Consider the following 25,158-nt stretch of genomic DNA (forward strand, 5'->3'; position numbering starts at 1 on the left):
AGAGGACTTGGACAATACCTGTATTCACCTGCACTACCCAGCCCCGACTTGTTCGTTTTGTACCGAGTATCGCCCCAGTGTCGCGTTTTACCGCCCGGCAGTATTGACGTCGCTTCACCACCTAAACAGTCCTGTAGTTACACGGCTATTTTTTTTACAAGCAGTCGCTGAACTCGGTACTTGATTGTCACACGTGGGAGCCGCAATTTCCATGTACACACCACAACATACTGAAGACTGTCTAACATCCACCTCCTTCCGGTCTTCATTCAACACGCAAAGATCGCTGATTCCAGACACATCTGGATCACATCACAGACTCCTCCCTCTGGCTGCAAGCATGCATTTGTGATTAGCCCATATCTCACACCACAGATGGCGAGCTCGTCACCTCCAGCCCGAGACTCTCGAGCCCTTCGCAGCTCACGGAGCTCAAGGCAGAGCCTCAATCTGCCCATACGAGCGCAACTGTCCGATTTTCTCCTCGATACTCGGAACTCGGAAGAGGCGCATCGGAGAGGGTTCGAAGAAGCAGAGCGCGAGCATGAGCGGATCCGGCGGACGGCGATCGACGCCCTCAACGCGCACGAGCGCGAGCTCGAGCTCAAGAGGATAGAAGAAGAACAAGCCAGGGAACGCCAGCGTTTGGCTAAGGAAGCCGAAATCGCGCGCAAAGAGGCGGAACTGCAGGCATTGAAGGCGAAGCAGGTTCCGAAACCAGCGCCGCCGCCACCATCTCCGAAAGCACCGGCAGCTCAAGCGACAGCTTCCAAGGACCAACAAGCCGCCGCCCTTGCAATCACTGCGCCAGCGAGTCAAACCTCGCAACCCGAGACGGCAAAATCAAATTCATTGAATGGCCTCGCAGCGCAGAAACCAGCTCCAGCCACATCTGCAACGCAGGGCGCAAAGACGTCTCTGTTCGGGCCAACACCCGCTGCCTCGTCTCCGTTCGGCGCACCCACTCCCTCGAGCAACCAGGCCTCTTCCCAGGTGCAGAAAGCCTCACCATTCGCAGCCCCACAACCAAAGCCCAGTATATCTGCGGTCGCTCAGTCAGCTGCCGCGACGGGTTCGCCTTTCTCCCAGGCCAATGGTGTTCCAACCCCTACCCAGGCCCCAGGTCCAAGGCAGCCTGCCTCAGATCGCCACATTGAAGTACACAAGAATCTCAAAGAACTCCGCAAATCCATGACGGAGCAAGCAAAGACGAATCCCCATCTAAAGAAGCGGATGGGCGACATGCGCCGTGAAATTAGGAAATCAACTGGCCAATTCGTTGCGGGCGGTGCCAGGGCCAACGAAACACCGGTATGTGATCTCGACCACTCCCCAGCATGTCGAAACCATTAGCTAATGAACGTTATAGATTGCCAAGATCGTAGAACTACTGCGAGAAGCACTCAGGAACCAGGTCCAAAGTCAGCTCATCGACCCAGGCATGTTCGTGCTAGAGTCCAGGGCTCCGGTCCCCGGGGAGACAAACGAACCACAGCGCTCGTCGCTTTTCCTTTACCTCATGAACATCTTTTGCAAAGCTGTCATATCTCAATTCATCAACGAGGCCAGCGCCAACCCCAAACAGGCCGATGCCATTGGCATGGTAGCTGCCAAGATCTTCTCCGATGTGGAGTTTCTCTGGCGAGGCAAGTCATTGATTGACATGCTGATCGCCAAATACCGTGTCGTCTGCCCGGTTCTCTTTGGATTCAGGGGCAACGACAAGATGGAGCAGGCCAGGCTGCGAGTCGGTTGGAGGAAGGAAGGCGGACAATGGATTCCCGAGCAGGTCCACGGCGATCGCATGACGGGCCTCGGCGCGGGCTTCGCGGCGCTGACCCTCCGCGATTTCTCCAAGGCAAAAGCCAAGAAGAACCCATGGCCGCCATCAGTCTACTGGACGGCAATGGCTAGGATCATCAACACGCCCACGGAGGAGATCTCCAAGACACAGTGCTACGTCCTGAAGGCGATGATCGCCAATTACGAACAGAAATTCATGCTCTGCTACGGCACCGCCGCCGTCGCGGCCTTACGCTGCGCCCTTATCGACTTCCCGGCCAGGATACCAGAAAAGAGCTCGGCTCGCGATGCCCTACCTGTGGTCGCGACCAGCTTACGGATGGAAACAGGCTTACGACTGGATCAGATTTGATCGCCCTGGGAGCAATGCTTGGTGGTGGCACGCAGTAGGTAGACCTGCAATCATGGAAACAAGCATAGATCGGGCGTTCAGGCGCACAATTTACGGACATGAACTTATAGACAAGCTCACGACGGGCTTAACGCACTAGGCCAGAGGATCGGTTTGCGACGTCAAAACAAGCCGGGTTGGTACAACACCATGCGTTCCAACTTCCTCGATTTCTAGAAAGGGGGAATGTACTATTATATATCTGGCTCAAAGCCCAGAACAATCTACAATATCTTGAGAAGCACGTCGCGTCTACCAAGCCCTAATCGAGTGCTCCACTGACCAATGTGAACTCCGCGCGATGCAAGGAAAGGTTGCCATCGCCAAATGAATGCCATGCCCCTTGGCTATAAGATCAGAAGCAAGACGAGCAAGATAATTAGAACCATGATCAGAACGCCGATGCAACAACTGCTCCACCTGTCCTCGTTCTTCCGAATGACATACTGCAGCTTCTGCATGCCCGTCTGCAACCTGCCGCCGACCCTGTCGGCCAGGTTGTCCGTCACCTCGAGCATCTCGCGCTGCTCCTCCAGCTCGCGGCCCATGTCGTCCGCCTGCCTGCGCAGGTTGCCCACCGTCTGGAACACGCCGTCGAGGTGCTGGTCCTGCTCGCGCATCATCTGCACCTGCTGCTGCTGCTCGAACGCGGCGTAGTCGTCATCATCGCCCTCGCCCTCACCGTCGGCGATGGCAAAGGCGTTGGGGTCAGGCAGGTCCGAAGTCCCGCCGGCGCCGGAGGACGAGCCTTTGCCCTTGCCGGCGCCGGCGGCGGAGCTATCGATCCTCTTGGCCAGCTCGTCGCGCATGTCCTCGATCTCGCCGCCGACCTCCTGCACGAGGCGCTTGCGGCGCGCCACCTCGCCGGCATCGAGCCCAAATTGCGACGGGTCCGACTCGACGGCTCTCACGGATTCGACGAGGTCGGCTAGGTCCTCCCCCAGCGATGAGAGTGCCGACTCGAGGTCTGACCGGGCCGAGGCCAGTTCTGGCGACGTCGCTGTGTTCGTCAGGGAGCGGATGCGGAGGTACGAGGAGAAAAGAGGCCGTGTGGATGATAATTGCGCGAGGACATCTCTGAGAGGATGACGTTTAGCAAGCCGCAGAATTCTTGATGGGGAGGTCTGCACCTACTGTTGTACTTGGAGGAACGGGTCCTCCTCAGTGTTGGAGGACATCATCCTCGAAGTAGCTGGGTTCCAAGCTCATGTATATCGTGATGTATATCGGCCCATCGCAGGCACTGGAGAGGTGGCGGTCAAAGTTGAGTTGTTGCTTTGTGTCTTATGTCGTAGCCTAGCACATGGATGTAGCTGCATCGAGAGCTGGATGCTGTATCTGATTGTAGGTACGTACGTGGATAGCTGATCACAGGGTGTGGTTTGCCCGGATTTGGGGGTGAAACTAGCCGCAGCAGACTCCACTGATGAGTCTTGAGGCTGCGCGGATTCGACGTGGCCAGATGAGGGCGGGATCCAATTGGTTGGCTCAAGTGCTGCCCCTGGTCCTCCCGCGGCGCCTCTGATCCGCACTCCAGACAGGGCTCAATGAATTGAGGTTGGCACGGTTGGCTCACGTTGCTGGGGCTCGCAGGTGGCGGCGGGGCATTCGCCAGCGTCCCTGCGACGGCAGGTGGTCGTTGTGAAACGTAGCTTCAACCGGGAGCTGCACCATATCTGGACCACTTCAATCCTCCCTTCTCTCTTCCTCTCTTGACCATTGATTCTCGTTAAAACCCGAGGATCGATTCATCGAGGAGTCCTCAATTCCCTTTTCGTTCAAAAAGTATCCATCGACTGGATACATTTTCCATTCACAATGCTCAACTTTCGGAGGCTCTTCGTCTCCGCCGCCCTCTTGCTCGGGCTGAGCTTGGTGCTCTTCTCCCGCCACGCTGAGGCTGCCAAGGGCCCCAAGATCACACACAAGGTCTACTTCGACATTGAGCATGGTGACGAGAGCATGGGCCGTGTCGTCATCGGTCTGTACGGCAAGACCGTCCCCAAGACCGTCGAGAACTTCCGTGCCCTTGCTACAGGCGAGAAGGGCTTCGGCTACGAGGGCTCTACCTTCCACCGTGTCATCAAGGACTTCATGATCCAGGGCGGTGATTTCACCAAGGGCGATGGTACTGGTGGCAAGTCCAGTAAGTGATGATTTGTGCTAATGATGGTAACCGACTGCCGGAGACCATGACTAACCCGCGCGCACCTGCAGTCTACGGCGACCGCTTCGAGGACGAGAACTTCAAGCTCAAGCACTCCAAGAAGGGTCTCCTGTCCATGGCCAACGCTGGAAAGGACACCAACGGCTCGCAGTTCTTCATCACCACTGTTATTACCTCGTAAGTCTACTGATTACCTTGCATATGGTGCCCTGAGTACTGATATCTTCGTCTTCCTATAGATGGCTGGATGGCCGCCACGTCGTCTTCGGCGAGGTCCTCGAGGGATACGACATTGTTGACAAGATCCAAAACGTCGACAAGTCCTCCGGCGATCGCCCGACAAAGCCCGTGAAGATTGTCAAGAGCGGCGAGCTGGAGGTCCCCCCAGAAGGTATCCATGTGGAACTCTAGAAGTAGTCACCCACTACCTCAAACACAATCTACCTCTACACCTCTTTATCGCCCGCTCGCCTTGCTATTTACCACTAGGTTGCTGATTTGTGGTGCGCCTCTCAGCTGAACACGGCTCTTCGGACTGGAGCGCGGGGTATAACAGCGAGAAAAACCCCTTTTCCAAAGCTGTTCACTCTGCAGAGTGGTCTGTCTTCCAAAAGGCATTCCTCTTTGGTATTATCCTGGCTGTTATCGCCATTTACTTGCGGGTGTCGAGGCAGAGGGAGATGAGGGATGAGCTACTCTATGAGAAGACGTTGGCTTCCCGGGCCAATTAAAAACCTCGCGGAAATACAATTGCATTCATGCCTGAACATATACCATCTGCAAGTTTTGTAATTCTGTGAAAGCCGAGCTGGGGATGTGCGGAGAATAGTTACCTGAACAAGTCGAGCAACACCATGGTTCGCACTTACAACACACATCACGTGGAGATATTTTCAAGCTTCAAAATTTATCTGCGATAAGATATCATCACCATGCGATAACCCCGCCAGCAACCGACATTTCTGCATGCTACTGCCATTGTGGACAGTCGAAATTAATTCAACATGAAGATCCTCAGCTTGAATTTCCTTTCTTGCGCTGTCAAGGCTTGCAAAGCCTCGTCAGATTCGTTCCCTCTCCACCCCAAGGATGCTGAGCTCGCCCACGACGACGTTGAGCTCAATCCCCAGCTCCTGGTCAATGTTCTGCCGCGCATAGACTGGAAGGCGCTGCGGACAACTTCCACAGAGGTATGGGATATTTCCAGTGCTTCAACAACCCTCATGATGGATCCTCTTGCCTGGTTGAAGATTAGCTGCTTCTGTTTTGCGATCTGTCCGTGCTAACTGAGACGAACCAGCTCGGCTTCCCGGACTTGCCTGAGCAGCCACCGACTGTGGAGGAACTGGAGGCGAATGAGACGATGCTCAAAGAACTGCACAACTTGCTCATAGAGACGCAGATTATGGAGGGCAAGCTGGTGTGCGCCAACTGCGGGCACGAGTACGGCATCCGTGAGGGCATTGCCAACTTTCTCTTGCCAAGTCATCTAGTATGAGCAATGAGCATTGCGGCGCTCAGGCCACGCCGTACCGGGGGATAGTATCATTCGGCATGCCTGTCGGCTATGTTATTTGGGTTCTACGGAGTTTATACGGTTTTCATCATTCGAGGAGAAAAGAGGTTCCAAAAAGCATCTGCATCGTTGTTGTTTTTGTTGCACCGTTATACCATCTCACAGTTGGGTCTCACTCTGAAAATTTCTGAAACTGGGAGGTTGCCAGATTAAACAATTGATTGCCATTAAACAAATGCCACCGTGAACTCCTATCTAGTGAATATGTTTACAGAACCACTCCTGGTGAGTGAGCCATCGTGATAACCAGTTTGTCCTTGCAGGCTCCAGCCTCATTTACTGTTGCTTCTTCTGCGCAGCGGGTCCCATGTCCTTCTCAAAAGCCCCATACGGAATCTGAAGGCTTCCTAGTGCCGAGAGGCCGACGTACATGATGGTGAGGATGAGGAGGAAAGCCAACAGGCCCATAAAGATTCCAGGGGTGAAGAATTGGTACTTCTCAAACAGAGGCCTGGGGTCCGTCTGATTGCCCTTCTGCTGCCTGCTCTCCATAAAGGTGCCAACATTGCGCTTCAGCTCAACGCGGCGCCCATCGGCAAACTCGGCCTCATACGACTTGGCCTCATGGGGGTTGGAGAAGTAGACGACGGTGTAATCTCCGTCGGCCTGGGTAGTGTCGAAGAAGCTGGCCAACTCAAGGTCTACCGGTACGTGTTAGCCACAGACGTCCGAGGTTTGCCACACCACTGCAAATACGTCGAAAAGTACATACCGTTCTCCGCCAGCACCTCTGCCCGTCTGGGCTGCTCTGATGGCAGGGCAGGGAGCAGTCGCTCCTCGATCTTGGCCACACGTCCCTTGGACTGGCACGAATCCTTGATATGCTTGGAGAAGTCGCCAAAGGCCAGATCTCCACCTAGAATCTCCGCCACGCTGAACCGGCCCTTGACGTCCTTGCCCTCGAGCGCTCGGCAGAGGCTGGGCGACTGGCAGCCGCTAGGACCCGTCAGGTCGCTCGCATGAACGGTAGGCTGCGACACAAGCAGGTAGCGACTGGTCGGGCATGTGCTGAGGATGTCTCTCGCAGAGGCAAGTACGCGCGCAGTGCTTTGGAGTTGGACGTCATCCGGTTTCGTAAATCTATGTGGAGAGAGAAGTGGTTTAGTAGGTACATCCAGCGTGGAGGATGGGTGCAGGTTCATTTACTCAGAGGTAGAGAATAGCAAAAAGGGCGACGAGTCGGAGAATGCATTGGCAGAAGCGACGGCCAGGAGGCCAGTAGCTATTGATGCGCGCATCTTGCAAAATGTCGTGTCCGCTGTACGCTGTCTTCGGCGATGGACGATGTGAGAGGGAGCTTCTCTGTCGGGGTTGGATAAGGGACACCAAGCTTCAATGCTGGGAGCTGCCTTGATGATGATGCAGCTAGTGTAAAGGCGGCGCGCCTCACCCCAGTAAAGTTCCGTTTTCCCTTGTAACGGGACCTGTTTGGAGGGCCAACAGGCGGCGTTTTGGCCTGACCGTACTGCTAAAAATGTGGACTACCAGCACTGGCACTCACTAAACATTGATATCAGCCGCCTCTTCCGATAAGCTTCTTATCAGATAAAGGTAGCTGGAGATTTTTCGTAATGCCTTCAAATGCCCCGTCCTCAATTAGAGGTCTGGCTGTTCTCTTTACCCGATACACCCTAAGCGCCTGATCCTGTCCCGACTTTCTCCTTCACGATATCGAGATGTTCAAGCAACCGAGAGCCAAGAAGAGCCTCCTTCCTCCACCAAACAAGAAGAGGAAGGTAGCCCACAACATAGAAGAAATCTCCTTCGACCGCGATGCTCGCGCCGAGTACCTCACTGGGTTCCACAAGCGCAAGGTGCAGAGGCAAAAACATGCGCAAGAGATTGCCGCCGAGAAGGCGAGGCAGGAGAGGATAGAGATGCGGAAACAGGTATGAGGCCGTGAACGACTGTCTCTCCAGCCAAAGTTATACTGACACCAATGTTTTCAGCTCAGAGAGGAGCGGCAACAGGCTATGGAAGAGCATGTGAAGCAGGTTCAGGACTTGCTGAAGCAGGCAGAGCAGGCAGGCCAGGACGACGACGGGGACTCAGAAGATGGCACAGAGGACGAGGCATGGGACGGCTTTGAGGACAGCCCAGCGCTCGAGCCTGTTGATCAACAACAGGAATACATTGATGAAGACTTGTACACGACAGTTACTGTGGAGTCGGTCAGTGTAGATCGTGAGGGTCTACACAAACCATTGGAAGAAGCGGAAAGACGGGAAAGGGAAGCACAGAGCAAGAAAGCCATGGAGGAAGGTGACGCCGCCAACAAGGACAAAAAGGAGCGGCCAAAGAAAAAGAAAAAGAAGTTTACATACGAGACGAAATTCGAGAGACAAATAGCCGACCGCAAACAAAAGGCCAAAAAGGCAAAATACAGCAGATAGAGGACAAGCATTTGGCCGCAGGCGGTACAAATAGAGGCCGGGTCTCCCACATGGCAACAGGCAAGCGAATAGGACTTCTATTATAATTGGGAAGAGACACCTCGGATCTCACGAGTAAAAGATCACAAGCCTTCTTCGACTATTTGACATCAAATCATGACTTTGTTCATGGGGCATCGAGCTAGCGGTTGTTTGCCGTAACTCAAGAATGCAGAGAATGTGCACAAGGAACTGGCTCCTCCACTCGACATCGTAGAACCTGTCAGCACCGCACCAGGAGAGACTCGAAGCCGCGTGGCCCGTTCAGATGTTGCCGATCTCGAGTTGTAGTGCATCGAGCTCGCCCTGGAGCTGGCTGTGCTTCTTGGCCATCTCCTCGTACTTTGACTCCCACTGGTCGCGTTCGGCCTCGAGGGCTTGCACTTTACGCTCGAAATGGCCGGCCTTGACGTCAGTCTGTCGGAGCCTGTGGATAGGGGGCTTGGAGTTAGCGAGCATTCACCTTTGGTAGAGATGGGAAACTTGGCAATGTGCTGGGCGAAAGCAGGTGGTTTGCGTGGATGAGTGACGTACTTCTCGTTGGCCTCACGAAGGGTCTTGTCGGCCTCCTCGGCCTCCTCCTCGAGCAGCTGCAGCCTCCGGGAGAGGGTCTCGTTCTGGGTGCCGTGCTGCTGGCCCTCATCGGCGGCCTTCTTGAAGTCCTTGATGGCAGTCTCAAGCTTCTCAACCTCGGTCTCGAGGAGGTTGTTCTTGTGCTGCAACGAGGTGATCTCCTGCTCCTTGGAAAGGTTCTCCTGCTCCAGCACCTTGACCTTGCTCTGGAGCTCTTCGACCTTGCCCGTGGCCTCATCAGCCTCCAGGCGGAGCTGGTTCATTTTCTGTAATCCAGCACATCGTGATCAGCATATAGTCCGCCTTTGAACGACGAGAAGGCATCGAATGATGGGTTGGCCGGAAGTTGTTGACGGAGGAAGTGGGGTATCAACTTCAAAGGTGTCGTGCAATTGCTGCCTTGCTCACCTCCTTAATGCGGTCCATCTTGGGTAGATATGGTGACTAGTGAGGTACGGTATTCGGAGGCGTCAAAGGTCAGAGGTTTTAGGTCGATGGTAGAGAGGGATTTGGATTCCTCTTGTCCAGGTGGAATGCGACAGAGAAAGTGGTCTTCTTGGGGAAAGGGCTCGGAGAAGAAGGGGGAGGGTGTGCGTGAGTGGGTGTTGAGGACGTGTGCAATGCAAAATGCCCCTCGCAAGGACCGATTCGCTGGAAAGGGAGGGAGGGCCAAGTTGAGGGACTTGCGGCGGGGACGCTGTGTGATCAGCACGCCTGCAAGGATGGGCGCTCTTCCCCAAAAGAGGCGGTGGTGGGGTGTTGCTACAGCACAAACGCAGCCTATTTGGGTCAGGTTTCAGAAGCTACACCCCGTTGCCCCGCCAACTTCATTCCCGAGCTCTCCCATAGGTAGGAGGCCTGGTCAATAGACTTCTGCCTCCAGATAGCTGCGCTGACGAACCCCCTGCCAGCAACCACCCCATGTCGTGTTAATTAAGAACGCGAAAGAACCTAGCTCAACAAAAGAAGATCGCCAATCAACACGAGAAAACCGGCGTACCTGCCAACGTCGACCCTCCTATCCAACTTCTCTGAATACCCTGGCCGCAGTCAATCGATGTCGTGAATCAACAATCTTACAGCATCAGTACCTACGCAACAATGCTCGCGGCACACGATCAAGAAAATCGGGTGTTTGCCCATCACGCTGCGGCCAACAATAAGCAACAGCAATTACAGCCCAAAACACCTGGAGCTCGATTTCCCAAGACTCCGTTAAAGGTGCCCCTGAATGATGAGAATGCAACTCGGGGGCTTGGAGGGAAGAGCGTGTTGACTGCGAAGGGTGGCAACGAAAATGTCAGGACGATTGGCAAGGGGAAAGGCCTGGACAAGTCTAATCTTTTGACTCCGATGGGTAAGAAGTCCTGGATGAGTCGACCGAGTCTTATATGTGTCGAGGACAACTCAGCTGACCCTTTACCCGTAGAACCTCGAACAGCACGCGCACCTCTCGGAAACAGAACGACCAATGCCAAAACTGGGACGGTTCAGGCTGGAGGCGTGAAAGGCTTGGTTCGTGAATTTGAGAAGACGCAGGAGCCAAGGAGCACTGCTCGCCGGCCGCGTATCAAGTCACCCCAAACCGAATCATTCAGACTGGAGGTGCACAATGACAAGAATGGCCCTCTGGGGGATGAGGAAGACATTGAATACACGCCGCCCCGGCCAAGAGAGGCACCATATCAGTCTGACGTCTTCCCTGATGGAGTATTGACATTCGATGGACTGAAGCCCGAGAACAGGCTCAAGGGGTACTACCAATACTACTACAACCCCATTGGGGAGGACGGCATGTCCCTCAAAGAGCGGCAATTCATCGAGCAGCAACAACGAGCTTTCAAGAACCTAGACGATCAGATCCAGAAGGACATGGATGAGTTTGACTGGACCATTGGCGATATACCCGGCAGCAAGGATTTCCTGAAGAAGAAGCAGAGTACTACCGGGGCGGCAGCAGGAAGCAAGGTAGTGCATCAGACCGCGACGAAGCCTCCTGGGACCATCGCCGCCAGAAAAGCGGCGTCCGCTCTATCAATGGCTTCGAAGCCCACCACTGCCCTTCAGCCCAAGCCAGTGAAGCCTGTCAATACGAGGCCTCTATCCTTCCTGCAAAACAGCAGGAAGCCGGTTGCTCGACCTACTATTCCCAAGCCATCCGTGTCAGATGCGACCACAGGTGCAGCAGCGTCGAGAACTACCCTCGGATACAACAAGGGCCGAACGACGTCGTCTATGCTGCACGGGCGTAGGGAAGCGCCGAACCCTACACGTACCTTCGCAAGAAGCTCCAGCACCGTCTCTTCCGGATCTGACTCTACTATCACGCCTGCACGTTTTGCTCAGCGACAGGTGAAGGACTCGGAGCAAGACGACTTGCGCCGTCTCGAGTTTCTCTCCATCTTTGATGTCGACGAGGACGATGACGGCAATTTGGCTGGTGAGCCTGTCAACGACGATGTTGATGATGGGTTCCAGCTCAACATCAACTTCTAAGCATCACCTCTCGATCGCGGTTCATGAAGACAGGCATATTACACTTCGGTACGCACCTGCGAAGGAGAGGGTACCAACATCGTCAATGTTTCTTCTCGAGTTGTGTTCTCATTTAAGTTTCTTTCCCGAGGACTTGGACTGTGAGGCGCTTTGAGCGGTGGTAGAAGACAGCAGTACGGATATGATTTCTTAAATGGCGTTTTGTACAATAGGCTATGATGAACTTGCAGTTATTGCAACGCTATGAATTTGATGACCCTCGATACCTTTGTACGAAGATACGCACCTGGCTTATGCGTAAGAGTTTGATTACTACGTGACAGCGTCTGTTTCCAAAAAGACGAGGCATTCCAGAGGCCTATGATAGGATGATTGGTGCGTTTGGAATGCCAATCAATATGATATGTGCACATTCCACGGATGGCTAAAGGGCTTCTCCAGATCACGTTGTAAAGCACGAGAAAAAGGGTTTCCCATCCTGTAACCGCCTGGGGAGGTTAAGAACACCTTGGGACTTTGAAAATTTGCTCCTGGGTGAATCATGTGGTTGTCGCAGGACAGGACGGAAAGCTTGACGCGGTGCGACGGATTCAGAGGTGGGAAAGGGCCAGGTCGACCGTGATAGTGTACGAAGTACTGAGAGTAAATGAATTAACTTCGAAGTATGTTGCTTGCGATGCGTGCGTTAGGCAGAGACAGTCGATTCATGTCATTTATTAGCGACCTTGGTAAGTAAACGGTTATTGACCACGATTGATTGACCTTCACTGTAGCGTGATTGCACCAGGATCTCACCCATTTCATTTGAGTCCTTCATCTCTATAGATGAGAAGACATCGGTGTAAACAAGGTAGTCCTTGAGGCTAGGAATCGCCGCATCTCAGTGAATGAAAGCCCATGGAGGGGAAGTGATGATCCGATACGTTGATGAGCTACGACCAAGGGAGGTGCTTCACCATCCGTAAAGGTCAGCAGGACTCGGTCGTGAGATAGGCCGTATCATGATGGTGTTTTTCGATACCCAGGTAGGTAGTTAAACTCCCTCCTCGACTTTACCTACCCGCGCTGGGTCTACGGAATACCTGACCTACGCGCTGAGAAGAGGTAAGAAAGGTACTTCTGCTGTCCCCGTGTTTGGCGGGTGACCCAGGGCACGTTTCTTGTACCCACATTTCATTGTTGGACACGCTAGCCGCGAGCCAGCGCCAGCCTTTCATCATCCCTGATTGCCCATCTCTAACTTTCCTTGCCCACCTGGGACCCGTCGCTCAAACCTCCCTCCTCAACCCCCCCAGAGTACTTCATTTTTTTCGCGCCAGATCTCAGCATCAGCACCACATTCACTCGCCCCCAGACGTGCGCAACCGTGTCGCCGCCATTTCACCTATCGGACGCCGGGATTTTTGGTGAATTTGCACGCCCTTCTGCCGGCTGCATCTCGATGAACGCGCGCGACACAACGTCACCGCAGTAGGACTGGGCTGGCATTGGCACCGGCTCTTTTCCACCGCCCGCTCTCTCTGTCGCGTGGACACCACCAACTTCCGCGCGTGGATTTTTCCGCACCAACCTCTCGTCGCACCCTCACAACGCCCGGCTCCCCCATCATTGCAGATGCGTGCTCCATCGTAGCCTCTCTCACGACGACGATGACGAGTCGCGGACGGGGGAGGTCGCAGTAAGATTAGCATTATCACGATGCCGCCGCCCTCTGGCGCGAGCTTCGCTCAGTTCTTTCCCGCCGCCCCTCGCGCTGCGAGGGACCGGGCCATCGAACGCGAAAGAGCTCGATCCAGGGCTGACGACTCGCCGTCTTCGCTCCCGCAAGGCGACCTCAATGGTCGCCGCACCCCCAATGGTCAGCCCGACGACGGTTCCTCATCTCGCTCCCGCCGCGACGCCTCAATATCAGACGCCCCTCACCCACCCGCTGATGACAATGAGTCCTTGACTGGAGATACACTCAACACCGTCGGCTCCGCCAGCTCTCATGCCAGCACCGCTTCCTCTGTCTTTAGCGCCGCCGCGCGACAGAACGGCATACCCCTTTCGAAGTACTCAAACAGTCATCTCACACCGCTCACCACTGCCGACTCTCCGTCGTACTCCACCTCTTCATACACCCCCAAGCCGAGCTCTCAAACACCTCGACATCCCGATGCAGACATGTCTCATCTTAACCCAACGCCGAATGGCAACGGCTGCTTGCCCGCAAGCCTGCAAGTCCAACGCCCTCCTGCGCGCGATCCAGATCGTCCGGTGAAAGGCATAAGATGCACATATGACCCTCTGGCCGACAAGACCTTGTCCAGTTCCGAGAAACGGAAGGCGAAGCCGACATATAAGGAGTTCGGAATGGTACGTAAATACGCGCAATACTCTTGTATAAGAAGGGGGAGCGTCATCTGACTATGAGTAATTGAATCATGGCTAATAAAATCGTGTATAGGAAGATGACGCTCCCCCTTCGGATCCCCGCCTCGGTAAGGGTGGGAGGTTGAACTACATCAACGTTGACTTCCATCTGCCTCGGGCTCGCCTGCGCCAGGCCCCCTACAACCTCAAGCCATATGCATATGACCCCAAAACCTCGATTGGTCCTGGTCCGCCCACGCAAATCGTAGTCACCGGGTTCAACCCTCTCCTCGCCTTCTCCAAGGTCGCTGCTGTGTTTTCGTCCTTTGGCGATGTTGCCGAGAGCAGCAACAAGATGCATCCCGAAACAGGCACCTACCTTGGCTTTGCGACATTTCGCTACAAAGATGCCAAGCCCAATAGGACACGGCCTGTGGCAATATCTGCCGTTGACGCTGCGAAGCGGGCTGTGCGGCACATGCATGGCAAACGGATCGAGACGAACCAGGTCCGCGTAGAGTTCGACCCCGAAGGCAAGAAGAGCGGTCGCATGTTGGAGGAAGCGTTGAGGCAGGAGAAGGAGAAGTCGAAGCCCGCTGCGCTCGTGTACAAGATACCCACTGCTCCGAGAGCCGGACCTGGCGTGATTCCAGGCCCGCCGCCGACTGCGCCCAAGGGTCCCGCGGCTCTTCGGCAGCCCGCTGCTCCTGCTACTCCGACGCCCACGGACCCCACGAAGTTGCCGACGATGCCCAGGATACAGAGCCTGATCGAGCAGCAGCCCATCTTGTCCCAAATCAAAAGCGAGCCGTACATCTTTGTCGCACACGAATATGTGCCTGTCATGCACCAGACGATTGCGCACATGAAGAAACGGCTCAAGACGTATTCATTTGACGACATTCGTGCGGACCGGACTGGATACTATATCATGTTTCGGGACAGTACATACGGCCGATCCGAAGCAGACCGGTGCTACAGATCAGCAAACCGCACAGCATTCTTCACCTACGAGCTGGGAATGAAACTGGCTCTGTTTGGCACCGTTGGCCATCCAGGACATGCATCAACATCTGAAGCACGGCACCGGTCCCGGTCTCCCGAAAGAAAACCCACAGCAGAAAGCCGTCAACGGAACGAGCAAGAACAAAGACGACGCGACGAGGAGGCAGACATTGATGAGGAAAAGAAACAGCGAGCCAAGAACTTTGATCCAGTGCTGGAAGCCATCGAGGTCATCCGCCGCGAGATGACCGAACACCTCATCAAGCACATCCGTACCAAGGTCGCAGCGCCTGCCCTGTTCAACTACCTCGATCCAGTCAACCACATCGCGAAGCGCAGGAAACTCAATCTCGAAGGCCCGGAAGCTTCGAGGTTTGTGTCCGTGACATTTGATGAGGGAGAAGATAAGTCACCCATCAGCACTCCCAACTCGAGGGCGGATCCCATCGAGCGCCGGACAGCTCGCCTCGATGTCACTGCCCTGCCCCGGATCCGAAAGGTCAAGAATGGCGGGTTGGCGGCCCGCAAGCAGGGTTTCGTCGACCCATTTGCTCGCAAGCGGCCTGCGGCCGTACGCAGCGCCTTCCGCTCACTTCATCACCGGCTCAACATCGATAGTGACGAGGAGTCCGAGGATGAGAACGACAACCGTTTGTCGATTGCAAGGGATACCGAGGAACCCGAATCCCGTCCTCGCAGTCGGATGAGTACTGATGACGATGCTTCGCCATGGGGTGCGGCCGAGGATGACTCAATGACGGAGGCCAGCTTCGCTGTCAATGACAGCGCAGCTTTACCTTCCAAGAAGAGGAAGCTTGACCTTCAGATTGAGACCGCTATCAAACGGCAAAAGAAGAGCGATGAAGAGCTCTTTGGCGTAACAATCGACAAGATCGAGACAGAGTTCCCTCTCAGGGACGAGACCGAGGACATTATCCTGCCCGACGCGGATGTGAAGGAAGAAACAGACAATTCCCGGATGCCTACACCTGTGCCCGGCGAAGGCCTAGAGAAGAAGAAGCCGGCAAAGAAGACCAAGAAGACGAAGAAACAGCTCTTCGAGGAACGCGAAGCACTGAAGAGGCAGCAGCAAGAGATCTATGAGCAAGAAGCTCTGGCACAGGCAAAGGCCAAGGGACGTAAGGCAAGTCCAGAACCTGCGCCAGAGCCAGAGGAGGTCAAGGAAACCAAACCCGAGGGAGATAGGGTTCTTCTGGATAAGAATCTGTATCCATCGACGCCGGTCCCTGCCCTCGTGCTGCCGAGCGATTTCCTCCTGGATGTTGAAACTTTCCAGTCCTTGCCACTAGATGACAACGACAGGCCAGACCTGCAAAGACTGAAAAAGAAATTCGTTGCGAGCGATCTCGACGACCCGGAGTACTGGCTCTGGAGGCGTAATAGAGTCAAGAGCCTGAATCTGGAGGAGCCAACTCCGGCAGCAGTCCCCACCATCGACGGCTACTATGTCGCCAACTCGACTGGCTGTGCTCGAACGGAGGGAGTGAAGAAGATCCTCAATTCCGAGAAGTCCAAATATCTGCCGCATCATCTCAAGGTCAAGAAGGCTCGGGAGGAGCGCGAGGCCAGGGCCGGGAAGACTGGCAAAGCTGTTGCGGTCGCTGCCGCCAAAGTTGCTACCGAAAACTCGGTGGCACGCGGCAGCTCTCGCGCCAACCGTGTCAACCAGCGCCGCTTCGTCGCCGACCTCAACGACCAGAAGAAGACGCTGGGCCAGGACTCGGACGTGCTGCGGTTCAACCAGCTTAAGAAACGGAAGAAGCCAGTCAAGTTTGCCCGATCTGCCATCCACAACTGGGGTCTGTACGCTATGGAGGCCATACCCAAGGACGACATGATCATCGAGTACGTGGGCGAGGAGGTGCGCCAGTCCGTCGCCAACATCCGCGAGCACAGCTACGTCAAGGCCGGCATCGGCAGCAGCTACCTCTTCCGCATCGACGAGGTCACCGTCATTGACGCGACCAAGAAGGGCGGCATCGCCCGGTTCATCAACCACAGCTGCATGCCCAACTGCACGGCCAAGATCATCAAGGTCGAAGGAAGTAAACGTATTGTCATCTATGCCCTCCGGGACATTGCTCACAGTAAGTCCGCCCTTTTTCTTTGGGCGAAGGTTTCCTGTGTGCATATCACATACTGACACGATCTCGGTGGTAGACGAGGAATTGACGTACGACTACAAATTCGAGCCTGAGGAAAATCCAGAAGACAGGGTTCCTTGTCTCTGCGGCACGACGGCGTGTAAAGGCTTCCTCAATTGAGGAGCCACGGCGACACACAAGAAAAAACTCTTCTCTGGATTGCGGTCTTTGTTTTTGTTACTTAACCCCATGAAACTTCTTCGCATGGCAAAGCATGGTACGGGGTCATTGGGGGCTGGGGCAAAGCGAAGGAGGGTGGCGGGAATCGTCGTTGGGCCTTTTCCTGTTCATTTTTTGCGTTCTCGGCCAACTTCAACATATAATTTTGCATCAACAGGAGGTTCTGTTCTCTCCGTCTCTCAACTTTGGAACGGCGCATTGGCAAAAAATTTGGACTCTACACGGTCACACGGTCATTTATGAATGTGTGTGTTTTTTTTTCCCAGGCATGTTTGGAGGGCAAAACCTACCCAGAAAAATGGAGGCCTGGCTCTGTATAATTTGTGAAAAAAAGTCCCTTTCTAATCCCCTTTACATCCATGTGTTTTTGATTCGGGGGTTTCTTGGTTTTCTTTGGTGTCTTGAGAGTGGTCCCCCCGCAACTCTAATACCAGTCGGCGTGGCGTTAACGTTTCCTTTCTGACCAGATTTCTGGTTCGTTGATTATGGTCTGTGATAGAATGGGAGTCGATGGGCGTGCGGTAGCAAAGTTTCTTTGGTTTACGCCTGGAACTACGAGTGAAGTCTCTGGGGGGGGAGGTCGGCCGCGGGTGGACTTGTACATAGCGAGGTGTCGGCACGAGGGCAGCAGTCAGAGAGTCCATTGCAGAGAGGAGCCACGAAGCCCTCGGGCGCTGTTGGTTGACAGGGCCTGTTTGTGCCTGTCCGTAGGGCGAAGAGGAATGAGATCGAGATGTTGAGAATGACCATGCAGTGCGGTCAGGTGGTATCGTTTCCTTGCGTGACTTTGATTGTGTCGTGATTGAACTTGTGCGTGTAAGATGTTGGTTGACACCCTCCTTAAGCATGATCACAAGACTGCTATTTAAGCCTACCGATGTCGTTGCATCACGAAAGCGAGCATGGGGAATTCAGTATTCGACAAAAGTGGTGCATATGTTTCTGAATTTGTTTTCCCAGTTTCAACGATCCCGTCGCCGAAGGATAGATCTAGTGAGCGGTAGAGTAGATGTATACAAAACTGTAAACGATTGCAATAGGGTATATCAAAACCGCCAACCCAATGAACCAATGTTGCCCCTTTCCCCCTTCCCAAGATCCCAAGATGATGTGATTTAGTCACTTTTCCCTGTTCAAGAAATATCAAAGCCCATTTAACTCCAAGGATGATTCCCTACCAAGGAAAGAACAACGAAAACGCCGAGTTAAGATTGAAAAAAAGCGAAACAGAACCAACATCTTTGCAAAGCAAGACTCTCCCAACAGCAAAAAGCGCCAGCAGCCCCGACAACCCCCTGAAGCAGGAAACCAGAAGCAGAGATTCACTCAACCAGAAAAGAGAAAGAAGTAGTAGATCAGTATAGCAAGTCGCCGCTCTCAATCATCTTGGTGAACTTGCAGTGCCTGGCGTCCGGCTCGCGGAACTTGTAGTTCTCGCCGCGGGCCACGCGGTCCACCTCCTCGAGCACGAACGGGTACACGTCCTTCCACGCGTTGCGGCCCATCCAGCAGTCGAGGTGGCCGTAGCCGGGCACCACGCGGCGGCGGAACTGGATGTCTCCCGCGTCGCCGGTGCTGCTCGTGCCAAACATGTCGCAGAGGATCTCGTACGTGCGCTCCGTCGACTCGGGCGCCAGGACGGCGTTGTCGCGGCCGACGAAGAGCATGAAGGGCACGCCGCGCAGCCGCTCGATGTTCTGCGGCGTGTCGAGCTGCTCGAACAGGGGCCCGTTGGCCATGACGTGGCCCTCGCCGCCCTGCTTCATGAGCAGGTGTAGCAGGCGCATGTTGACGCCGCCAAAGAAGCGGTCGATCTGGCGGTGCGTCGCCTCGTTGAGGTTGCGGTGGTTCCAGCAGCGCGCAAAGACGAGCGAGATGCGGTGGCAGGCGGCGCTGTTGCAGATCTCGCGCCGCTCGTCCGGGTAGAAGCGCAGCACCTGGTTGAGGCAGCGCTGCACGAACGAGTCGTCGGTCGACGTGCTGCAGCTGAACCAGCTGCCCGCCAGCATCTTGTACAGACGGTCGGCCGGGATGGGCCCCGCCATGACCTTGATCATGTTCATGACGTTCCAGATCGGGTTCATAAACACCTGGCTGCAGGTCACGCCCAGGATCCAGTCCGCCGGGATCGTGCCGTCGAGCAGGCCCGTGCTGAAGGCGACGGAGCCCATGCAGTGGGCAATAGTGTAGATCTTGCCGATATTATCCTTCGGGTAGAAGTTCTCCCGAATGTACTCGAGCGAGGCGCGGAGGTCAAGACGGGCGTCATAGGTGGTCCAGTTGTTTTCGGCAATAACGAGCTGGCCGATCCTATGGACCGTTATGAAGACCCGATACCCGGCGCGGCAGAAATAGTTGACGGCGTTGAAGGGGATGGTAGGGAGGGCGTAGATCTGGTGGTCGACGGACGCGCCGGGGATCATGAACAGGTTCTTGACCTCGACTGGAGCGCCGTTCTCGTCCAGAGGGCGGTACGTGGGCTCCCACATGTGCAGCCGGGTGACCACATTGTCCCTGGCGACTATATTGTAGGACTTGCTGGGAGGTGTGTTGTTGATAAAGCCATTGTATGTCTGAGACGGGTACTGCAGAGGGGTAAGAGGCGCAAGGAACAGCGACATGGACTTGCGGGTGAAGTAGGTCATGAAGTTGGCGGCACTAGCGACCTTCTTCAAAAGACCACTGCCCGTGGGAGTGAGCGTCATGATCTCGGACATGAAGTCTGTCGGAGTGATGTGCATCATTCCCTTGGCAAGCACCTTGCCGTGGCGCCAGGGCTCCTCCGCGTTCGGATTGAAGAGAGGCGTCGGCAGCTTCTCTGTGACAGTGACATAGAGGGTACTGGTCGACCGCCAGAACGCCAGAGGTGCAAGTGCGACAGACGAGTCGACCACCTTGTAACCGTGGAAATGCAGCACTCTGCCGTTGGTGCCGCGCATGTCAAAGTCGTATGTCAGATTCCTTGTGCCGGGAGCCTTGGTGTCCATGATAAAGAGCCCAAACTGGCCCCTCTGCACCATGAACGGTGAGCCCGGTATGGTAGGGCAGACAAAGGTGCCCGTCAGCAAGCCCTTGTGGTCGGGGTCATTGACAATGTGCCTGGTGTTGAAGGACTGGACGCTCAGGAAGAACCTTGCACTCTCGCAGCGGCTCTTGGCCGTCCGGTACGCAAGCTCATATGTTGCCCTGTGGTCATCTTTCATGTTGGAGTCCTTGTGGATGAAGCCAGACATGACCTCAGTGAAGCCAAAGCCACCAGCCTTGATGGCACGAGCCTTCTCCATGTCGGAGATGGTCATGTCAAGGCTGTTGAGCTCGGCGTCCAGCTGGACTTCATCGTACTCGGTCTCATCGTCGGACTTGGTGTAGTAGGGGTGGTGAGCAGGCTCGCTAAACAAATCGAGGATGCCGTTCTTCTCCTCGCTGACGTCCAGCTTCTGCTGCTTCGCGAACGCCGCCACAGAGCGCTCGGCGAGGGCGGTGATGGTCGCGAAGGGATTCGCACCCAGGGCGGCAGGGATCACTGCGCCATCGGTAACGATAAGCCCGTCGTAAACCTCTTCGTGATTACCGGTGAAGACTCGGCCGACGTGGTCCGTCACACCTGTCTTACCGGAGTTGTCTCGAGCCATGCACGCGCCACTAATTTTGTAGATTGTCAGTACGACATACGACGTCCAGGTGGTCCCCGGATCGGGAAACGTACCCAATAGGGTGTACAGTCACCTGCTGTCCCATCAGCGCGAAGAAGGGGTTGTTGACCAAGGTTCCGCCGACAGCCTCTGTGGCCTTTGCCAGGATCTCGTTCAGCTTCTTGACGTGGTCACTCCTGCCCACCCCAAGGAACTCGAGCCTGGGCTTGTCATCCTCGAGGGTCAACACTGCCTGGTTGCCTGTGAATTGGGGATTCTGAATCAGCTCTAGGTCCTTTAAAAAATAAGTACGCTCATGCAGTGGCCCACTCACTGTCGTGCGACATGATCAAGTAGACCTGTGTTCTCTCGATCGCGCCCTTCTTGAAGTAAGGCCCGAGCAATCGGCTACCCCAGCGGGCTAGGCAAGCCTGTGTCCGCTCAATGACTGTGTCATTCTTGGGTCCCTGGGCGCCAGGCATGAAGTCCAGCATTGTCTGGAGCAGCCGTGCCAGGGCCTGGGGTACGGCGCCCTCCTCAATAACATAGCCATCGAGAGGATTGGCATGGCCGCGCCTATTGTCAATGATACCTGTGATGGTGGGACCAATTGGCTTGTAGGGGTTGGGGAACGCACGGCCGATGCCGTTGACTTCCTCATCCGTGTTGTATCTGAATAACCGTTAGCGTCGATCAAGACGTACGTTTCGGATGGGACGTAGTGCAAAGGTGGTCTCTTCGGTCCACTTACCCGAAAGCTAGGATATCGCCGTTGCCGCTCATGTTCTGGCCGACCTGGTCGCTCATAGGCATGCCCATGGCCTTGCTCCTGAGCAAGATCTCTGTGCTGCCTATAGCGCCGGCACCGAGGAAGACGGCCCTCTTCGCATGCACCCAGAGGAGGTCACCGTGGAGGTTAGCCTTGAAGTGACCCCGATTCCGTCCGTGCCAAGCAAAGTAGATGTTGTAGCCGCCACGCCTGTCCTGGACCTTTTCGATATAGCGCACCTCACACTCGCAGAACATCTCAGAGCCCCAGTTCCAGGCGTCAGAGAGATACGTTACCAGGGTAGTGGTCTTGGATCCGTCGTTGACACCAGTGGCATCTTGCCCTGTGAGCGCAGAGGCCGACATCTCGACGCCGCAGCGGTTGGGGCCGTTTCTGAAGCGCGTAGTTTGCTTTACGCGGTCGAACTTGTCGGTCATGTTGAGGTACTCTGCCTGTTTCTTGAGCAGCTCCAGCTTCGGCAGCCTGGGCCAGTCCTCGGGGTACTTCTCTGGCTCAAGCACATCTTCGACCTTGTCGTACCCTATGTGGAATGTTAGCTATCGATCGCCCAAAGTCTCACGAGCAAGCCAAGCTGGTCTTACACTCGTCCAATGCACCCCTTTGCCTCAGTTCCGGGGGCCAAAACTTCATCGCCATGGTGTCTTCATCGGCCCGCAAGAATACGTTTGCGTTCATCAAGCTCGTACCGCCGAGGCCTGTGTCGCTCCATATCAGCCACTACATTCCTTATCACGACACTCGAAAGGGAGCGAACTCACCGTTGCACACAATCGCGTTCTGGCCCTTGCCAAAGATGAGATGGTACATGCCTGTGGGGTCGCCGGCGTTGACATCGATGCCGTGCAGGAACCCCGGTGCAAAATCGCCCGAGCAGTGCAGCTCGCCTGCGGACTCGCGCATGCCGGTAGGATATTCACCGGGCCAGCGTTCCTTGCCCAGCTCGAGCAGGCACACCGACTGGCCGGCGCGCGCCATGCGGGAGGCAGCAACAGCGCCGCCGTAGCCGGAGCCGATGACGACAGTATCGTAGGAGCTCCGCATCAGCTCGACGGGCTTGGACAGGCGCGGGAACTGTTTTGCTCGTGTATCATCCACATAGGACCGGATCTTGGCCCGAGCTCGTGTGTGAGGACCGCTATTCTGCTCGTGAGGGCCCTCTGTCCGGACAGGCATGGACCTGGCACGGCCCTTCTTGTCAGTGAAGAAGGAATTACGGTCCGGTTCCGGCGAGGATGTTGAAGACGGAATCGAGGATGATCTACTTCTTGGAGCAGGCCGTAGTGAGCCGTCCAAGTCTGGGGTGCGAGGAGGCTCGGCAGGCGTCGGGGGCCAGTGGACGCCGTTCATCATGCCACCGTTGCCATTCTGGTATGGAGGGGTGTGTATTTTGTTGCCATTGAGCTCTGGCGTTACGAGCTGAGGTGTGGACGCCATGGTGGCTCCGAGGAGGTTGTTCTGGTTGATAATTCAAAGAGTTACAGACCAAAGCCCGCTGATCTGTCTAGTAGTCGATGACAAGAGGGCGATACGGACTAGGCAGCTTGCTCGCGATATACAAAGGTCTTGGTCAGGGAGGTATCGGGAAAGAAATTAACGGCTCTAAGAAGCCGAGAGATCATAGAGAAGCACACAAGTCAGGTTGAAGAGAAGGGGGTATCTTGAACGGGAACAACAAGCCAGATGACAAACAACAACAACGGCTCATCACGAGGAGGAAATGAAGCAGATATAAACTCGGACAAGAGTCGAGCCTAGCTTTCTCAGAGGGACCCGTTTTTGCACCAGACTACCGACAGTACCTACATGTGTAGACCTCGTGTACCTTGCCCATTGTACGTACTAAGTACAGGGAAGGTCAAGCGGGCGTGAGACGCCTGCAGCTCGTTCGGTTCTCACGACCCATGCCAGATGCGAGCAGATACAATATGGCACCGGCGTCGTGCGTGTGGGGGCCGGCGAGCCCCATACTCCCAGAGTGGTGGAAAGAGCGAGACCAGTCAGATGGTCGGATCAAGGGACAATGGGCGGACAAGAGATGACGCCGGGTGTGCCCTGGAGCAAGGGGACTGCGGGCTCGACTCGGCTGGGAATTGCTCGTCCCCTTGAAAGCACCGTGCATGCTCAGCCATCGTCAGCCCTTCCCCCTTTCGGTGAACTGGTGGTGTGGGTAGGTGGCAGGGCTGAGAGCAATAAGTGGTCGAAGATGCTGCTTGACCTTCTTCATTGGCCGCTATACTTGCAATGGGGCGGCGGAGACAGAGGGGGTTAATGAAAATAGTAGCCCGTCCCGACATGGGCACCATTTTAGGTCGGTTTGGCTGCGGGAACTGGCTGATTGGTGCTATGGAGCAGCTGCAAGGATGTCAGAATTTGGAGTACAAGTACCTCCGGAAGTACGAAGCTGTTGCCCACAGGTACTTGTAGAGGTGATGATCAAGACAGAGTGAGAGTGGTTTCTATCATTGACCGAGCTCCTCGTGATGGCGACTGTCTATTGCTTCGTTGACCTGACATGGAGACGAGACGCTAATCCAAAGCATAACTCAAAGCCAATCTCGAGGAGAATATACGCAGGGAAGAAGCATGACACGTTCGAGCTGTGAGACAGACTTGACAAGCCACGGCAAACAGTGAAGGGCCCAGAAGCACCATACAATTTGTAAAATCTCGAGGCGGTTTGATGGTGACCCGACGCCTCCTAGTCAGGGCTCTCGCTGGGTCCGGAGAATTTGTTTATTGTGACAGAGACTCGATCAAGGGTTTGTCCAACCAAGTCTAGCGATCCGTGGGGTCCTTCGGCCCCCCCTTGCCAGTCTGTGCTGGGGAGGGGTGTGACAGCGACGCCATTAGACGACGGCGACAGCAGAACAGACTTTGCGTCTTGTCTCTGGCCCGGTCGGGGTCGACGTCGCGCTGATCGCGGTCTACCGTAAGAAACAGCAGTCCATTCGGCAAGGTTAACGTTAATTGATCCTCCCTCATCTCCAACGTCAGCTTAGCGGGAGCCGCCACACCCGTGTAGCTCGCAGGCCGTACTACTGCAATGCCGCGATTGGACACCGGCACAGCAGAGATGGGGAAAACGGCCGCGAAATGTGCCAATTGGTGATGCAAATCGACATCGAGATTGATGCTGATCTTGCAGAGCGTTGCGGTGGGCGGTGTCTCCGCAGTGCGGTGCGGTGCAGTGCAGTAGCATAGGCATGTCAGTATGTAGGTAAGAATAGCGTGCTCGTGCCACGGAAGCATGGGAAGGGAACGTGGTGCAGAATCATCCCAGCATCATCACTGAGACGGGTGCAGGGGTTTGGGGCATGCCAAAGCGGCCGAGATGGCCCCAGTTGGGATGGAACCGGGGGGTTCGAAGGTTGTGTATGCATGGCTGGCGCTGGGTTCCGTCGCCATTGGCTGACGAACGAAACATCCATATCCCCCGATGTGACAATCTTCTGCACAGACCGGGAGCTGATAGGCTACAGCATATAAGTGGCCTTTGGGGGCTGTGGACGTCCAATCACCGGGCTTGGCGGGCTGATATCCAGACCCTTTTTCTCGATGATGGGAATTCTGGAACCTCATCATAGTGGCTTGAG

General features: G+C 55.2%; 10 protein-coding genes across 10 annotated transcripts; 6 read left to right on the top strand and 4 right to left on the bottom strand.

Annotated features, from left to right (window-relative positions):
- Positions 1-375: 375 nt before the first annotated feature.
- E0L32_001765 (uncharacterized protein) lies at positions 376-2,155 on the top strand (the record flags this gene model as incomplete). The annotated part of the gene is made up of 2 exons (XM_031135880.1): positions 376-1,311; positions 1,370-2,155. 2 exons carry the CDS (start codon positions 376-378, stop codon positions 2,153-2,155), a joined length of 1,722 nt encoding a protein of 573 aa, XP_030989901.1.
- Positions 2,156-2,456: 301 nt separating this feature from the next.
- E0L32_001766 (uncharacterized protein) lies at positions 2,457-3,372 on the bottom strand (the record flags this gene model as incomplete). The annotated part of the gene is made up of 3 exons (XM_031135881.1): positions 2,457-2,541; positions 2,642-3,271; positions 3,329-3,372. 3 exons carry the CDS (start codon positions 3,370-3,372, stop codon positions 2,457-2,459), a joined length of 759 nt encoding a protein of 252 aa, XP_030989902.1.
- A 640-nt stretch (positions 3,373-4,012) lies between these two features.
- Positions 4,013-4,772, top strand: E0L32_001767 (uncharacterized protein; the record flags this gene model as incomplete). The annotated part of the gene is made up of 3 exons (XM_031135882.1): positions 4,013-4,340; positions 4,412-4,538; positions 4,601-4,772. The coding sequence occupies 3 exons, from the start codon at positions 4,013-4,015 to the stop codon at positions 4,770-4,772; spliced, it is 627 nt and encodes a 208-aa protein (XP_030989903.1).
- Positions 4,773-5,365: 593 nt separating this feature from the next.
- Positions 5,366-5,859, top strand: E0L32_001768 (uncharacterized protein; the record flags this gene model as incomplete). The annotated part of the gene is made up of 2 exons (XM_031135883.1): positions 5,366-5,551; positions 5,662-5,859. 2 exons carry the CDS (start codon positions 5,366-5,368, stop codon positions 5,857-5,859), a joined length of 384 nt encoding a protein of 127 aa, XP_030989904.1.
- Positions 5,860-6,213: 354 nt separating this feature from the next.
- E0L32_001769 (uncharacterized protein) lies at positions 6,214-7,175 on the bottom strand (the record flags this gene model as incomplete). Its single annotated transcript, XM_031135884.1, has 3 exons — positions 6,214-6,578; positions 6,650-7,017; positions 7,084-7,175. The coding sequence occupies 3 exons, from the start codon at positions 7,173-7,175 to the stop codon at positions 6,214-6,216; spliced, it is 825 nt and encodes a 274-aa protein (XP_030989905.1).
- Positions 7,176-7,613: 438 nt separating this feature from the next.
- On the top strand, positions 7,614-8,330 carry E0L32_001770 (uncharacterized protein; the record flags this gene model as incomplete). Its single annotated transcript, XM_031135885.1, has 2 exons — positions 7,614-7,826; positions 7,887-8,330. 2 exons carry the CDS (start codon positions 7,614-7,616, stop codon positions 8,328-8,330), a joined length of 657 nt encoding a protein of 218 aa, XP_030989906.1.
- Positions 8,331-8,633: 303 nt separating this feature from the next.
- On the bottom strand, positions 8,634-9,368 carry E0L32_001771 (uncharacterized protein; the record flags this gene model as incomplete). The annotated part of the gene is made up of 3 exons (XM_031135886.1): positions 8,634-8,796; positions 8,853-9,208; positions 9,351-9,368. The coding sequence occupies 3 exons, from the start codon at positions 9,366-9,368 to the stop codon at positions 8,634-8,636; spliced, it is 537 nt and encodes a 178-aa protein (XP_030989907.1).
- A 675-nt stretch (positions 9,369-10,043) lies between these two features.
- On the top strand, positions 10,044-11,438 carry E0L32_001772 (uncharacterized protein; the record flags this gene model as incomplete). Its single annotated transcript, XM_031135887.1, has 1 exon — positions 10,044-11,438. The coding sequence occupies one exon, from the start codon at positions 10,044-10,046 to the stop codon at positions 11,436-11,438; it is 1,395 nt and encodes a 464-aa protein (XP_030989908.1).
- Positions 11,439-13,136: 1,698 nt separating this feature from the next.
- On the top strand, positions 13,137-17,083 carry E0L32_001773 (uncharacterized protein; the record flags this gene model as incomplete). Its single annotated transcript, XM_031135889.1, has 3 exons — positions 13,137-13,796; positions 13,888-16,906; positions 16,980-17,083. 3 exons carry the CDS (start codon positions 13,137-13,139, stop codon positions 17,081-17,083), a joined length of 3,783 nt encoding a protein of 1,260 aa, XP_030989909.1.
- Positions 17,084-18,498: 1,415 nt separating this feature from the next.
- On the bottom strand, positions 18,499-22,999 carry E0L32_001774 (uncharacterized protein; the record flags this gene model as incomplete). Its single annotated transcript, XM_031135890.1, has 6 exons — positions 18,499-20,785; positions 20,850-21,063; positions 21,110-21,447; positions 21,527-22,085; positions 22,147-22,260; positions 22,324-22,999. 6 exons carry the CDS (start codon positions 22,997-22,999, stop codon positions 18,499-18,501), a joined length of 4,188 nt encoding a protein of 1,395 aa, XP_030989910.1.
- Between the last annotated feature and the right edge of the window lie 2,159 nt (positions 23,000-25,158).

The sequence above is a fragment of the Thyridium curvatum genome, assembly GCF_004353045.1.
Source record: "Thyridium curvatum strain D216 chromosome Unknown NODE_7_length_750237_cov_83.650653, whole genome shotgun sequence".
NCBI lineage: Eukaryota > Fungi > Ascomycota > Sordariomycetes > Thyridiales > Thyridiaceae > Thyridium > Thyridium curvatum.